Genomic DNA, 14652 nt, shown 5'->3' with positions numbered 1-14652 from the left:
CCCAACCCAACCTTAAAATAAGGAATGTCCAATTTAGAGAAGTGTTTTGAGTTTGGTCAGCCATATGCTACCAAATGCACCAAGAATTATTTCGCAAAATATGATTGTAATGGGTTCCCCCAACCCAACCTTAAAATAACTTTAAAACCTTAAAATAAGGAATCTCCATCTTAGAAAAGTGTTTTGAGTTTTGGTCAGCCACATTCTACCAAATGCAACTAGGATTATTACGCAAAATATGATTGTAATGGGTTCACCTAACCAACCTTAAAATAACCTTAAAACCTTAAAATAAGGAATCTCCATCTTAGAAAAATGTTTTGAGTTTGGTCAGCCATATTCTACCAAATGCACCGAGAATTATTACGCAAAATATGATTGTAATGGGTTCCCCCAACCCAACCGGGATAAAAAATTAACAGAGGGTGTTGTCATGTCAGCTCTATCAAGTTCTGTGGAACTTGTCAAAATGATGTCAGAATGATGTTTTGTAGCATGGTGGTAACATTAATTGATCTCTGGTAGTAAGTAGTTATTGAAGACTAGATCATTTGAAGCGCATTTCCAGAGTTTCAAGCCAAACTGTTTGCGCACCCCGACTTGTGTTTTCTTATAGATATACTTGTCGTTCAGCGAAAACTGCGCAAGTGAAACCTTGCACGAGTGATTCACCCAGCCCCACTGTTTTGCAAGTTCGCCCAGTGTGATTGCTGTCATGAAGATCTGTGTCTTTTTATTCAGGGATCTGTATAAAGAGATCACTCACATTAGGACCAAACATGTCAGCGCCCTCTCTTGAAATGTTGGGGATCCCCATGGATCAAACTACGCCACCCCACTGCATGAAGGTAAATGAGCAAGAAATTAATATATTTGATTCAATTCCCACATTCCAAACACCTTGCACACAAGTCTTTATCACATGTATGTAATGTGCAATTTCCTTTCCGACTTTCACCCCAAAAATTTGAAATTATGTTAGATTAGTGATGCTAATGACCTGCAGTGTTATGGGATTTAAGCATGGAATGGCATCCATGACATCCATATCAAACAGCTGCTCAATATAATAAATTCTTCACAAACACTTTTGAGTTGTTGTAACTAGTCAAAAGTAGAAACATTCCACTACTACGAGTCAGAAAATGAAGGGAAGACAACGAGAGGACAATTCTTACCTCAGGGAAATCTGAAGACGAATTCTCTGCTTGAGAGACCAGAACGTCATATAAGACCCCCTGCCAAAGTTCCGCGTCCGAATCTCGCAAAACGGCCCATCCTGCTCTCTGGAACAGTTGCAGTGGAAGCCTCCATCCAGGTAGCTGCGGCAGACACCGCCGTTCTTGCAAAAGCTCTCGGGGGCCGGGCAGTGGCTCTCCTCGAGATCCAGTTCACAGTTGATGCCTGAAGAAAGGAGGAAACAGATAAAGAGGGACAATTATATTAACTGCTTTAATTACCCTAAAACTGCTTTAATTTCCCTAAAACTGCTTTAATTTCCCTAAAACTGCTTTTAATTACCCCAAAACTTGCTGACCTGAGTGTTACCAAGCAATGATACTTACCTGTCTCTACTGCACGTATGTACTTTAATTTACCTGACCTGCTCAAAAAGAGAAATTTATGGTAAAACTTTAGTACAGTGGCTCTACTGACCCATTGCTAGGTCACTTGCCCTACAAAAAACTAGTTTCTTATATGACATTTTTGCTGGATATAGCAAACCTGGTATTCTTCATCTGCATGAAGCTTTTCTCTCATGTATCTGTTAAAAGTTTCCATGTTTTTAAATACACGTCATGTTTCTCACATACATTTCTGTTGCCTGCTAACCAGGTCTTTTTGCAATGGTACCAGATGAGGTATCCACACAGAACATCTTGCCATGCAGTAGAGAACTACTGGCTAACCAGTTCTTTCCCTTCAATACTCCTGTGGGCTGCCCTCTTGGTATTGAGGAAAGATCAGATTAAGATATTTGTTGAGATGATCCAAATCATTAAAGCAAAAATTGCTGACGAAAATGAATAGCGTTCTTCCTGAATGGTAATATCAGAAGGAGGATTGAGTGCGCGGTGCCCAGGGAGCGAGGGCGCAGTGCTAAAACATTTCAATGTGAAGTCAGGTAGATGGGATTGTGCAGATGTGGTAAGACAGAGGTAAGAGAGGAGCAACGTAAATAGACCAGATAAAGATATTTTGCAATACAAGGAAGCATGGTGAGTCCTTTTCATTTGACCTATATTGTGGGCATTTCAATTTTACCAAGCACATTGTTATTCGTTTCAAACGTTCTGAACCTTAGGTTCACAATTTACCTCTCCTGCCCCCCCCCCCCGCCAAACTCTTTCCTTTCCACAACCATCGCAAGGAGTGATCATCTTTCCAGAAACCAACTGATACTGAATGAAAAGACCATCGAGTGCTAAAAGAAGTAGGTTAATGGTGAATATCCTATTTGAACACAAGTGGCATGTTTAAATTAATGACCCAACCACTGCTACAAAATCCTGTTATGTTGAATCGGAGGGTTGAATCAAGACAAAGATGGATGTTCTCCTCAAAGGAACTTTATTTCTTTCTTCCTTTCCTTTCCTTTTTTCTTTCTCTCTTCTTCCAAATAGCCTCTGGAAGACCTCAGGCACTTAGATGAAACTCTTGCCATAATCAATATGCTATTTGATAGTCGCTCAAGTGTAGCCTGTCCTGAGAGCAGACGAGTATTGATCCAGCAAACCCGCTGCGGAAAAAATTGCTTTCAATAAGAGACGGGCTGATGGGGGAGTTTTATTTACTGAACGGCGACAAGACGAAAAATTTGAGCCTTATGGGAGGAGGTAATTTGAACGATTGAAAAGCAAAGTCATAGGTATATATAGTAAAAACACTATGTTTTCAATGAGTGATGTTTCAATACTTACATAAGATGAATCAGTTAGCAAAGCCTCCAGGGCATGCATCCTAGTAAAAAAAAATATGGCTGAGATTTCGAATTTTCTTTTTCTTTTTGAAAAAGTTGTGAAGAAAAACTGATTTGCATGAATTCCTTATTCATAGGGTTGTTAATATCTTTCATCCTCTGTGCTAACATAACACCCGGAATGGCAGAATAATTGAATCGCAGGGCTTTCATCAAACGTTGACACGACAAAACCATCGCTGGATGAGACTGTTGTTTTGACAGAATCGTATCCGATTGCATTGAGTCATATTTCAAACAAAAACCGCACATCCACGGAAAGATGACTATATATCGTTCAAAATCTCGGAAAAAAGGAAATGTGATGGAATTGATAATTTCAAACAGGCATGAGAAAGCCCCCAAAAAACGTTCGCTTTTCTAATGCGGTTAATCTTACAGTACGTAAGAATTTCAATACGTACATGTATTGCGCCTTTGAAGGAAAGATTACAAAATTGAGGAAGCTTGGAAGTTACAGCTGAAAGTAGTCTGAGCATGACACTATATGTATTAAGCTTTGAAGGCTTCTATAGAATGATGTGAAAATATGAAATACTATATCTTCAAATCTAGGCATAAACAATACTTTATGTGAATTATAATGTACAAAATTTCTTATAACTTTTGAATACCTACTGACAACTGACTAAATTTGTAATATCTTTACAACTGTGCCGACAATTCCACAAACCACCCCCCCCTCCCTCCCCCTTACTTTTTTGTCCTTCTAAATTTTACCATCCACAAGGCTACAAACATGTTCTTAATGGCATTTTTGTATGAAAGAACATCTACTTGTCATTTTCCATGTTGGTGATTTGGTTAGATCCAGGTTCTGTCCCTCCCATGTACCTCAATCTGTCACAAAGGAACTTAACACTATATCAGAATGTGACATCTAAATGAAAGTAGATGCTTTGTAAATGACTATATTTTACTACAAGCTGTCAACTCAATCCATTACATATATAGACCATAGAGACAAATAGATAAAGTGGGTATGACTTCAACGTACAGACGTATATTTTAAAACTGGAAAAAAAAAAAAAAACCTGTGTCAAGAGGATTCCTTTAGAGTCGAAAGTGAAATTTGCAAAGATCCTCCAAAATTAGCAAGTTACGTTCCCCCCTCGGGACAAAATTTCTTTTCTGAGATAAACTTACCACAAAATTACAAATGCCATTCATTCTTGAATGATGTCACCAAAATTAACATAAACATCATAGAGGAAGAACTGTTATACTGCAGAACCCACGCAGGACACTTCAGGGTTAACTCCGTATTCTAGCAGTTTAACTAAAACTGTTGCCATGACAACAACCTTACTTTGTGCTCGTCTAGCGTGCCTCCCGTCTGGTATAGAAACACTTCTGTTCATTCCAGTGTTAGGTCCATTCATAATTTAAACATTTCCTCTTGGGCAACCTTAGAGCAGCAGATGACTACAAAATCGCTATCATTTCTAGCTAGCAGTTTCCTAAATATTTCCTCTCCCAAGAAAACTGACACAATATACTGTATCTCCCCTAAAGAATTATCAATGTTAACGATGATAATTTCTCACATTAAATTACGACCTAAAATTTAAGTCTATACAAAAACTACATATCCTTTATAATTAACTGTATACAAAAATTATCGCTTTTTCAAGTTTTGTAGTTTGTACTATGAGACATATACCTACAGAATATATTTGACTAGTACGTGTTCAAACTAACCTTTAGAGAAATTGTAAGCAATTCATGAGAGAATTATAAGGCAAATGTTAGTTACTTTACAAGGACTAATTGCATTAATAATTAAGATAAAAACCTGGAGCAATTTTGCGAGTAAGATTGATGGGGCATCAATACTGCTTGAACCAAAATAATTCTTAAGTTAATGTTTCAGACAAGGGAAAAAATATGGAATGCAAAAGTTCTAAAAATGCATGAAATATTTCTATTTCACTTGGGGTCTTTTGCTGATTTACATCCTTAAAGAAGTACACATAGATTTTCTATGTTACTAAGTACACCATACACTTATCCTAGTAAAGACTGCTTGTAAGCATTTGTTTTTTGTTTTGATATTTATTTGTTTATTTATTTATCTGTTTATTTGTTTATTTATTTATCTAGATTTATTTATCTATCTAATATTTTTTCTGTAACTTTTTGAAAGGTTTAATTTCTTTGAGGCTACACACCTGCACAGAAATGTGACTGCTTAAAATTTCTGGCAATAATTAAGTCAAAAAAAAAAGATTAATAAAATTTCAAATCTATACCTCCTGCTATTTCATCCGTCAAAAAAAAGAAATTATTAATAGTAAAATGAAGGTGGGAAAAAAATAAAAAGTGAAATATAAAATACAAAACAGTAAAATATAAGTGCCACCTGACAAGCATGATGAAGACAAGATACTTTACAGCTGTGAGAAGTAATGTTCTTAATTTATCACTGCTGCAGTGCATGTTGCCGTCACGTGCGAAGCGCACGACACGACATGGTCGAAAGTAAGGGACGTGAATTGCCTTACTCATAGGATCGAAGGAAATGAGATCAGCTTTACAAATAAGTAACCCAATTCTGCCGCTCGTATCAGTCATTCTGTCCGAACATCTCCGCTGTTAGGCAGAGCTTTTAATGGCGGTGTACGGACACTACAGAGCTTTCCCTAATTCGGAGGCAACTCAGAGGTACGAGAATATCGTCGCGGGATGGAGTGCAACCGCCAGGAAGAAGCGTACTGCAAAATGCCGTCGTTCCCGACGGCAACCGGAGTGGTTTTAAAATTTTGTTGATGCTGATATCAAGTAGGCCTAAACATCGCATTTTTTTAACTAACAGTTACTATATAGATACATCATGTACAGATGCAAAGCCTATACAGTATACATTCTGTGTAATGGAATGTAGTCGTACCATATATACAGCAGCAGCTTGCTTTCTGAAAGGTATGAATTAGTCAATAAATAACTACTACATACACAGTTTGAATATTTAATGAAAATTTAATAATGTAAAGTGTTTGTGTTGGTGAGGGTTTGTTTGAAGGTAGTTTAAAACTTGCCAAGGAAGACTACTATTCCTAGCTTTGATTATTAAGAATCGTATCAAGTCACACACAATAATTCCACAACTTTGACAGGGTTTGGATGGTACATTTCAAAGCATTGAGGCTTACCTGTCTCCAATCAAAATATGCAGTCCAAGCTTTATACCTAATCTATAAAACTGGTATCATTTTAGCATTTTTGACCCACGAATAACTCACTTTCAGGTCGATTGCCCAATTCCTCTTCCTTCCAAATCTACCATTTTTAAAGGCTTTACCATTATGATGCCAGTACTATAGGGTCAGTGGGGTTGCATTCCTAAAATGTAATCAACTTTTGTAGGCGAGGTAGACTGGAGTACATGAGTGGAATGGAGGCAGGTATGGTACAGGAAGAAAGGTGCGAAATTAATCCTCACCTTTTCCACTTCAGAAGCAATCTCCCTGTACCAAACACAAGGGCAGAAAATGCTTGAAAAAAGACACCGAATTGATTCTGATATTTTTGTGCTACTGTATAAGCTGGTAGTAAAGTTGAGGGAATGCTGTACGGTTTGGTAAAAGTACTAAGTGACTTTATGTCAACTGCATGGGCAGCAACGCTAAAATGTTATGAAACTGATTTTATGTATGCTGTTAGATCAGAGAGTGGGTACTATGCTGAAGAGGAGAGTGAAGCCAATACAACTTCAGCATATATTTGTTAAAAATCCAAATATCATAGACCTGTGTGTTGGTAACAGTGTTACAGAAAATTCATCAACTCCACAGATTCAAGACATCTCTAAATGTTTTTTAAACCGGAATGAGAGGGGGGGGGGGGGGGAATATAAGAAAAAGATGTTCGGTTCTCAAACAGGCCAATCATATCTGACCAGGCAGCCAAAATTGATTCTGCATCGGTGGTGGTCTTGAACTTTAACGGAGAGTATTTACTTATCCTTGGTGACTCTGCGTGATGTTAGAATTGTACATGGTCAGTCCTAATCAGACTTCCATATTTACACACTGTGCTGCAGTGTTATATATATATATCAATACATCACAGCTTGCCTAGATATAATATGCTAGTAGGGTGCTCTATATTTGGGGTACATATTGCTTAAATATTTAAGCATTCTAGGCAGCCAGTAGAAATTCAAAACATGTTACTATACTCTTCTTTGGTGTAGAGTAAACTATATTAATAAAGGAAGTTAATCCGTGTGTGTGTGTGTTTTTTAGGAATGCTGCTGACTCCAGCACAACCGTAAGAAATTTTGCAGGCATGAAAGGGTGCACCATATAAAGTGAACACACTTTATGTTACTGTTAGGTTTGTGGAATCGTCCCATCAGTCTACTGTACCGGATATGTAATGGTCGGAACCCCCACAAAACTTACTGCGTTTGGGTATTTACGAACAACGATACTTACCTGTCTCCTAAACCTATGCACAAGAATCTACCCTAGCCTATTAACATTCAACACAGGTAACATTCTTGCTCTGCGCTTCCGATGACCCCATCTATGGTCACCCCCTTCCTTTCGAAACAACCATTCAACAGCCCTAGACATTTGTTTCCAATATCTTTTTACAAACCCTTTTCGATTTTACTCCTGGATGTACCTTCTTGTGGTTTTTGAGAAGTCAGGAGAAGTTCCAGCCATTCCAGAAACTGTATTTATTCTGGGTATTCCATGTAAAAAGTCAATTTTCATACCTGGATCCCCCCAAGCCCCCCTCCTCCATCTCACTAAAAGATAATTTGTAAACTTTATCAATAACATTTCTAAACCTCTTAATTTCTTGCACTAATTTCAGCATTCCTGATAGAATGAGTTTGGTAGGCTATAAACTAACAGAGTATACATATGCTTTCACATACCCACATCTTATCTCTCCTTTACCTGACTGTACAGACATGACACCACTGGGTTATGGTGATTTCAAGGCAGCTATTCAGCACAAGTACGTTAAATGGAGATAATAACTGAGGCACCGGGATCCATTTTATGAAGCTGTTAAAGATCAAGAGTTTTGTCTAAACAGTACACAAGTTAGAGCAAAGCCATGAAGACAACAGCCAGAAGCGAGGGGTGCATGCAGTCAGTATTTGATTACATTACTTGACCATGAACATATCTTGGTGTTCACTTCAGTGTTTTCAACTCTTTCTGAGAGAGAGCTGAGAGGACAGACACTTACCAGCTGTGAACAGGATATATTAACATCAATTTGGGTTGATAGTACAGTCACACACAAGTAATAAAATACCTAATTGTATGTTATGGGAGATGGATAACTGTGGTCAGATGAATCTTCAAGAATTTTACAGTATGGTGTGTGATGTGTAAGCATCACGCCTGCAATCACTCCGGGGAACCACCACTCCAAAGGCAGTTGAACTGATCACTTGAGAATGTAATGCATCGATAGTGAAAGTTATATGTTACAATGTAGTAATCTACAGTATATATATGTACACTCGAGAAAGAGAGAAAATTCTGCATTCTGTGGGGAGGGGGAGGGGTTAAGGGAGGGAGGGGTGGGTAAATAAATGAATTTGGGACTGACTATCTGCAACTACTGATCTTCCGAAGGTCCAGTCATATTGTGAAGAAGGGTTGCCAGTTTGGCATTTAATAGGCCAAAAATGACAGATTTGATGTTGGCATTTGGTTGCATACAACAAATTGTCAAATTGAGATCCCAAGTGCAATGAATTGCGAACCCACCCCATTCCTACCCGATTTGTCAATTGTCATAAAATAACAGCAATTTCATATTTGAAATTCTTTCAAACAATTAATTTGGTCGGCAATGTCGGCTAAGGATAACTGCATCACAGAATAACGGGCAACCTGCTATGGGGAATACTGTACAGTAGATGAAGGGGCAAATGAGGGGAAGGGTCAAACGATTATTACTGGTGCTTGTAAAGAGCAATTTCATCTGCAGTGATATTTTCTCAAGTCGCATGGGTTGATCGACTACAAATGAAATATAATTCATGAGTAAACGCTAATCTGATACTCGTCAAATCTTAGAACCATACAAATTTTGTGACATTTTTACAAAGAAAATTGCATTATTAAGCTAAAACAGACTTTTGAAGGAATTCATTTTTTTTTACATCTTTATCACTGAAATGTTTAGTATATCTGTAAGAATTTGATAGCTACTTGAACAGCTGTACAGAGGTAAAAAGGAAATGTAGTGTTAATACTTGAAAGCAAGAACGACCAAGTTCAATTCTTCGGAATTAAAACTGAACTGTATATTAATTCTCAGGTTTTAGTTTAAATCACTCGGATATAGTAGTTGTTCAAATTATCAAAATGGCTTCACACGGTTGGATGAAAGTATTTTTGTCATGAGGAGACAGGTAAGTAAACAATAGATAATTGTTTTCAATGCCACTTGTAACTAGATAATAACTGAAATAACTGACTTTGATTATATAAAAGGGCTATAAATTATTCCCTAGTTGAGCCTCACAATTATGAGTCAAAATACACTTTCTCGCGATCATCTCTGCTGACCTTCAGCGATGTATTTTTGATATTAGCATGAATCACAAACACACACACTGACTAACCAATATCCATCACACACCCCAAGTCATTTTCAGTATTTTCAGTATAATTTCCACTTTTTTAAGTGTGATTACAACTCTGCTATAAACAGCATGACTGTATCGCTCAATTTTCCCCAATATAGCAAATGGAAGTAAACTTCTAATCGATTCCTCTTCTCGACGACGAAAGAAAGGTCTTCTTTCAATTTTCAAAAGTGAACTGTAAGAAGAGTCCAGTGTAATTGCTTTCCCTATAGATAGATGCTATATAGACCTACCATCTCCATTTTCTAAAATTTATTGCACCCTCCCCCTCATCAAGTTCCAAACATAATTTTTGCCAAAATTGAAAAATTTGCGGGCAAGGCCTCCGTTGATCAACACGGGAGACATCAACGTTCTGGAAATATTCAAGATTAAATGAAAGAAATGATAAATTGCCCGGTTGCATGGAATTTGACGTTGGCGGTTGAGGCTCCATTGGTAACAATGTACCAAAGCTCATTTCACATTCCCTGGAGGAACTGGGAGTTATTTGCAGTGGGCTCTCTCATTTCCAAAATAGTTCCTGCAAGAAACATGTCCTGGAAATGTACTGTGACCTTTTCATGCTTGTCTGAACACAAGGCAGAATGCAGGAATACAGATTTATTTCAATTTCATAACTGAAACATGTCCATGACTTCATCATGGTATGTCAAACTTACTTTTGGTGAAGGTAGTTATGATCCTATTTTACTACTGCATACTCTGGCACAAGTATAGCTTCAACTAATCAAATATTTCAGGGGTAGACATGTTTACAGGGAAACCAAAAATACATGTCTGCCCTAGGGCATGCATGCACAAACAAAACAGAATTTCTTTTTTTTTTGAACATAAGTCAGAGAGATCAAGTGACTGACTAAAACACAATACAAACAGTATGAGGATGTATGTGTCTTTGTAAAATACAAATTATGCTTCAATTGTATTGATTCTAAATATCATTCTACTGCATACATTCACATTCTTCTCCAGCAAGCATCATTTTCAAGTCCTGACTCAATAGTTAGATGTATGTTGGGCTGAATGGAATTCATTTCACCATTCTATAGTGGACACAAAACCCAACCATTTATCTTTGGCTTATACGACACAGATCTTTGTGAAGAACTCTCCCACCCACAAAGCGAAAGAACATTTTTTGTTCCGTTGGGGAGCTATATATTAAATTATGGGATGCGTCTGGGAGCTTTCAATTTGTAAATCTGTGATGTCATTGATGCCAATAGGATTCTTTCTATTTTCAAGGTAGAAGGTTAACAGTGTACAAGTCAATGAAACCAATGCCACCACCATTATGACATATAAGGTTCAATATTTTTGATTCAGCATTTGTAAAATCCATCTCCATTACTATAAATAGACATTGTAGTAGATAAAGACAAACATAATACATTGAAGCACATGTGACTTTCAATGTCATATTCAGACTTGATCAAGTTTTAGGTGTGAAAATAAATTAAATCAGCGATATATCCCAAATGGAACAAGATCATCCTTAATAGAGCTGTTTGTGGATATTGTTCATGATAGTTTTTTGTATCACACAGAACAATTATATTGTTCGGGATTCTGCCTCAATCCTTTGAGTTATTCGAGCAACCCTGGATCTCCCTTCCCAGCCTTTCATCATATATTGCACCCGACAAAGTCTTTCACACAAACATCTACCTACGCATGCATGTCAGAAATACGAGTAAAGTGGGACAGAAGGACCTACGAAATAACAAAGTCAAAAGATACTTTGATTTTCGGAATGATGATCAGGCAAAACCAACTCCAGCTGACTGGAATGGAAAAGTCATCGTTGGAGATGGACCGACTAATGCTGAATCACGCTGATGAAACGTTTTTGGTTTGATTCAAATGTGCTCTATCCAATGTGGTAGACTTACTGTAGGAGGAGGAAGTGGGTTGATCATGACCCTGGGTGTAGAGTTCACTGGGGTTTCATGTTGAAAGTTAGATAAAAAAAGTGCCTTTGTACACAGGGGACAGGTAAGAGAGGATTGAAGCAACTATCTGTCTACGCAGGTCAACCAGCATTTTGAAACAAACAATTATCGTGCCTGGATGCATTATATATTTTTTCATGGCTGACAGAAAAACATTTTTTTTTTCTTCTACAGAATTGAACCAAATGTGTGTTTTAGGTCGATAGGTGCTTTTGGCAGAAATTGTTCAGTTTGAAATGAAGCATCTAAACTACTTTTAATATAAAAACAGCTTCCACATGGGATTTAAGCTCAACGCCAGTGGGACTAGTATGCTGAACATTATAAGGGTTTAAACAGTAAATATTATTGTTATTAGCTAGATGTTTTCTTCATTACTTTCTTCAAGAAGGGCTCAATTTAATATATTTAGTGTACGTACAACAGTCGTTGCATTTTTCAGCTCAGAGGGGAATAAACATTTCTCCCTCAGTTTTTTTAAGGATGTACTTTAATAACCATGTAGTGTAGAATATGAATTATTATTTTTTTTTACGACTTCTGTGTAATTTGAGCTCCCATCAAAAAAACCCTTGAACATTAATTTGATATGCAAAATTAATCATTGCCTCATCAAAACACAATATTTTGGTGTCTGCATCCATGTTGCATTAATAACATTTCTTCGACAGTCTTTTTCATTAGCATATTTCTGCTGAATTATGCACTCCTCTGGGAGATTTTACTACTTAAAGAGTCCAACACGATTCTAGTATGCATGATCTCATCAGGCCCTCTTAGACTTTAACACGTTTACCTACAATACATACTGTAGGCTACTTGCAGCTGAGAAGCAGCTCGTTAATGGTACAAATTTCCTCTCTAAGATTCTAGCAGATGAAAATCACTCTGGATTTGTCGTTGCCAGCCTTCAGAAGGGGAAGTGGCTGTTAAACTTGAAGTAGGTCAGCAAGTGCGGGGGGGGGGGGGGAGGGTGTAGTGCTGAAGGTTTACCAACACTTTTCTAGCTATAGCTAGGCAAATTTCAATATGTCGAATGCACACAGGTAAAAGACGATTGAAGTACATTTGGTTGATTGGAAACCTCACAATCTTCAGTTTCAATTAACTAATCAACTATTGTTGTGTTTTATGCTTTTCTTAAGACAGATTTCAAACTTCAAAATATGACAAAGCAATTTGTCATTAGAGGCATATATCCACTGGGGCCAATTCACTCTTCCATTTACTAAGTGCCACTTGACTGCAGCAACTACATCAACTACAATCATATTGTTGTATCTATGGGTAAATATTTTAATAACAATGTCACACCGGTCCCCCTTTATACTGTAAGGCAGCGATACAAGCGCAGTTCACGGCGGGAGATCTAAGAGACGCCTATCCTGTTACATAACTAACGAATGTCAATGTCATCCAACCCCTTGGCATGTCACAGATAATATTTCGCATTGCATCTAGCCTCTAGACAGTTGACAGTCTAAATATTCCCCGAATCAAACCAACCCCTCTTGATTGAGAGATTAACACCTTGATCACTCAGCCCTCAGACGATAACCCCCTACGGGCAAAACATGTACCTTGTTAGTTTTTCTGGACTGTTGCAAAATATTACTCCGCGTAAAAACAGATCTATATGCACATGCATGCACACTTACTTACTCGTCTCCCAGGCATGACTCATTCGGTAGCGGCATCGGTTTTGTTTAAATACTTCATTCGCGACTGGTAATTTAGTTACACAGCATGCTGCTGGGTATAGGCTATACAACCATCTCTCTCAGTATATTTTATTTAATACGGTCTAACTTTGGATGTGAAGACATGTCGTGGTTGTCAAGGGAAGATGACGAGGATACTGCTCTGATTAAGAAAAGACAAGCTTGTTTTCACACTGCTGTAGCAGGATGAAACAATAACAGCACTCATAGGCTCTGCAGAGTAACTTACTGTACTAGGTCTGCACCATATTTGTGGGTAAACGAGCAAATTAAACACTTCTAAGATTCATTGGTAATCAAACTCTCGGAACTCATGTAGAAACAAACCTTCCCCCCCCCCCCAAAAAAAATGAAAAATTTGACTGGTTTGGGAATTTATGAGCTGCAGACATTCAGCATTATGGAAACACTAAGTTGATGTTCCAGGATGTACATCACTGTCTTCATAAAAATGTGTAGTTTTGCTTCTGAATGGTGGATTCCGAAGGCAAGGGGGAGTGGGCGAAGTGCCAGATGTGGGATTGGGAGGGGATGGGAGGGGGGAGAGCACAGTGCTAAACGGTTACCAAGTTAGTAGGTTAGTTAGATGAGGAGAGTGCTTAACTTGACTGGAGACAGGTAAGTGAGGAGCAAAGTAAATTATCTTCATATATGCACCCATCCCTCAACTCTGATATTTCTAACTGAAACACCTTTTGTTACATAGATAATACATTTATAGATACAGACAGAGACATACATGTAAACATACAAACACACAGGTGTACATTTATATGAATATTGAATAATACACATATTAAACATGTACATATACATACACTACCATTGTCAGTATTGCATAAAGTACTTCTGATATACCCATTGAACACGAATGTCTGTTTTTCGTAATGAGCAAAAAACACTTGCATTCTTCAAACTTCCTGGAATAGATATTCCCCTTATTTCTTCTCTTTCTAGATGTACCTATCTGATATCCTCTCAGGGAATAGAATGAAGAGGATGAAAAGCCTTTAACCTGATTCATGACTAGACCTGAAACGGCATCATGTGCTTCGAGTGTGAGAACAGACTACTGAACGATATGTAGATGAGATCGTATTTAGTAGAAAGGGGTTCTCATCTAGCACTCATGAGAGGTGAAACCTTCTTCTTTTTTTTATCGCCGGGTGATGCTTTGAGATTAAAGTCCAGTTGCAGGTTGCAGTTGAAAACATTGTTGGGATGTCACTGTGGCTGATAGTAGGTAACCACAGCTTTATAAATTAGTGTAAAAATTAGTGTAACATAACTGTGCAATGTGAGACAGAGATGAAATATTTCATCACCTCATCAAGGTAGTATACAGTGACAGCTTACCAAAACTTCCAA

General features: G+C 37.7%; 1 protein-coding gene across 5 annotated transcripts in view; it reads right to left on the bottom strand.

Moving 5' to 3' along the window:
• Positions 1-14652, bottom strand: part of LOC139961705 (cadherin EGF LAG seven-pass G-type receptor 2-like) — a 108253-nt gene that overhangs the window by 58398 nt on the left and 35203 nt on the right. For all 5 annotated transcript variants that reach the window (XM_071961117.1, XM_071961116.1, XM_071961119.1 and 2 more), the window contains exon 4: positions 1179-1404. In XM_071961117.1, the coding sequence (XP_071817218.1) occupies positions 1179-1404 (226 nt within the window). The remainder of the gene's footprint in view (positions 1-1178; positions 1405-14652) is intronic.

Source organism: Apostichopus japonicus, chromosome 20 (genome assembly GCF_037975245.1).
Source record: "Apostichopus japonicus isolate 1M-3 chromosome 20, ASM3797524v1, whole genome shotgun sequence".
Lineage (NCBI taxonomy): Eukaryota > Metazoa > Echinodermata > Holothuroidea > Aspidochirotida > Stichopodidae > Apostichopus > Apostichopus japonicus.
The sequence above is the reverse complement of the archived record's forward strand: the minus strand, read 5'-3'. Positions and strand labels throughout refer to the sequence as shown.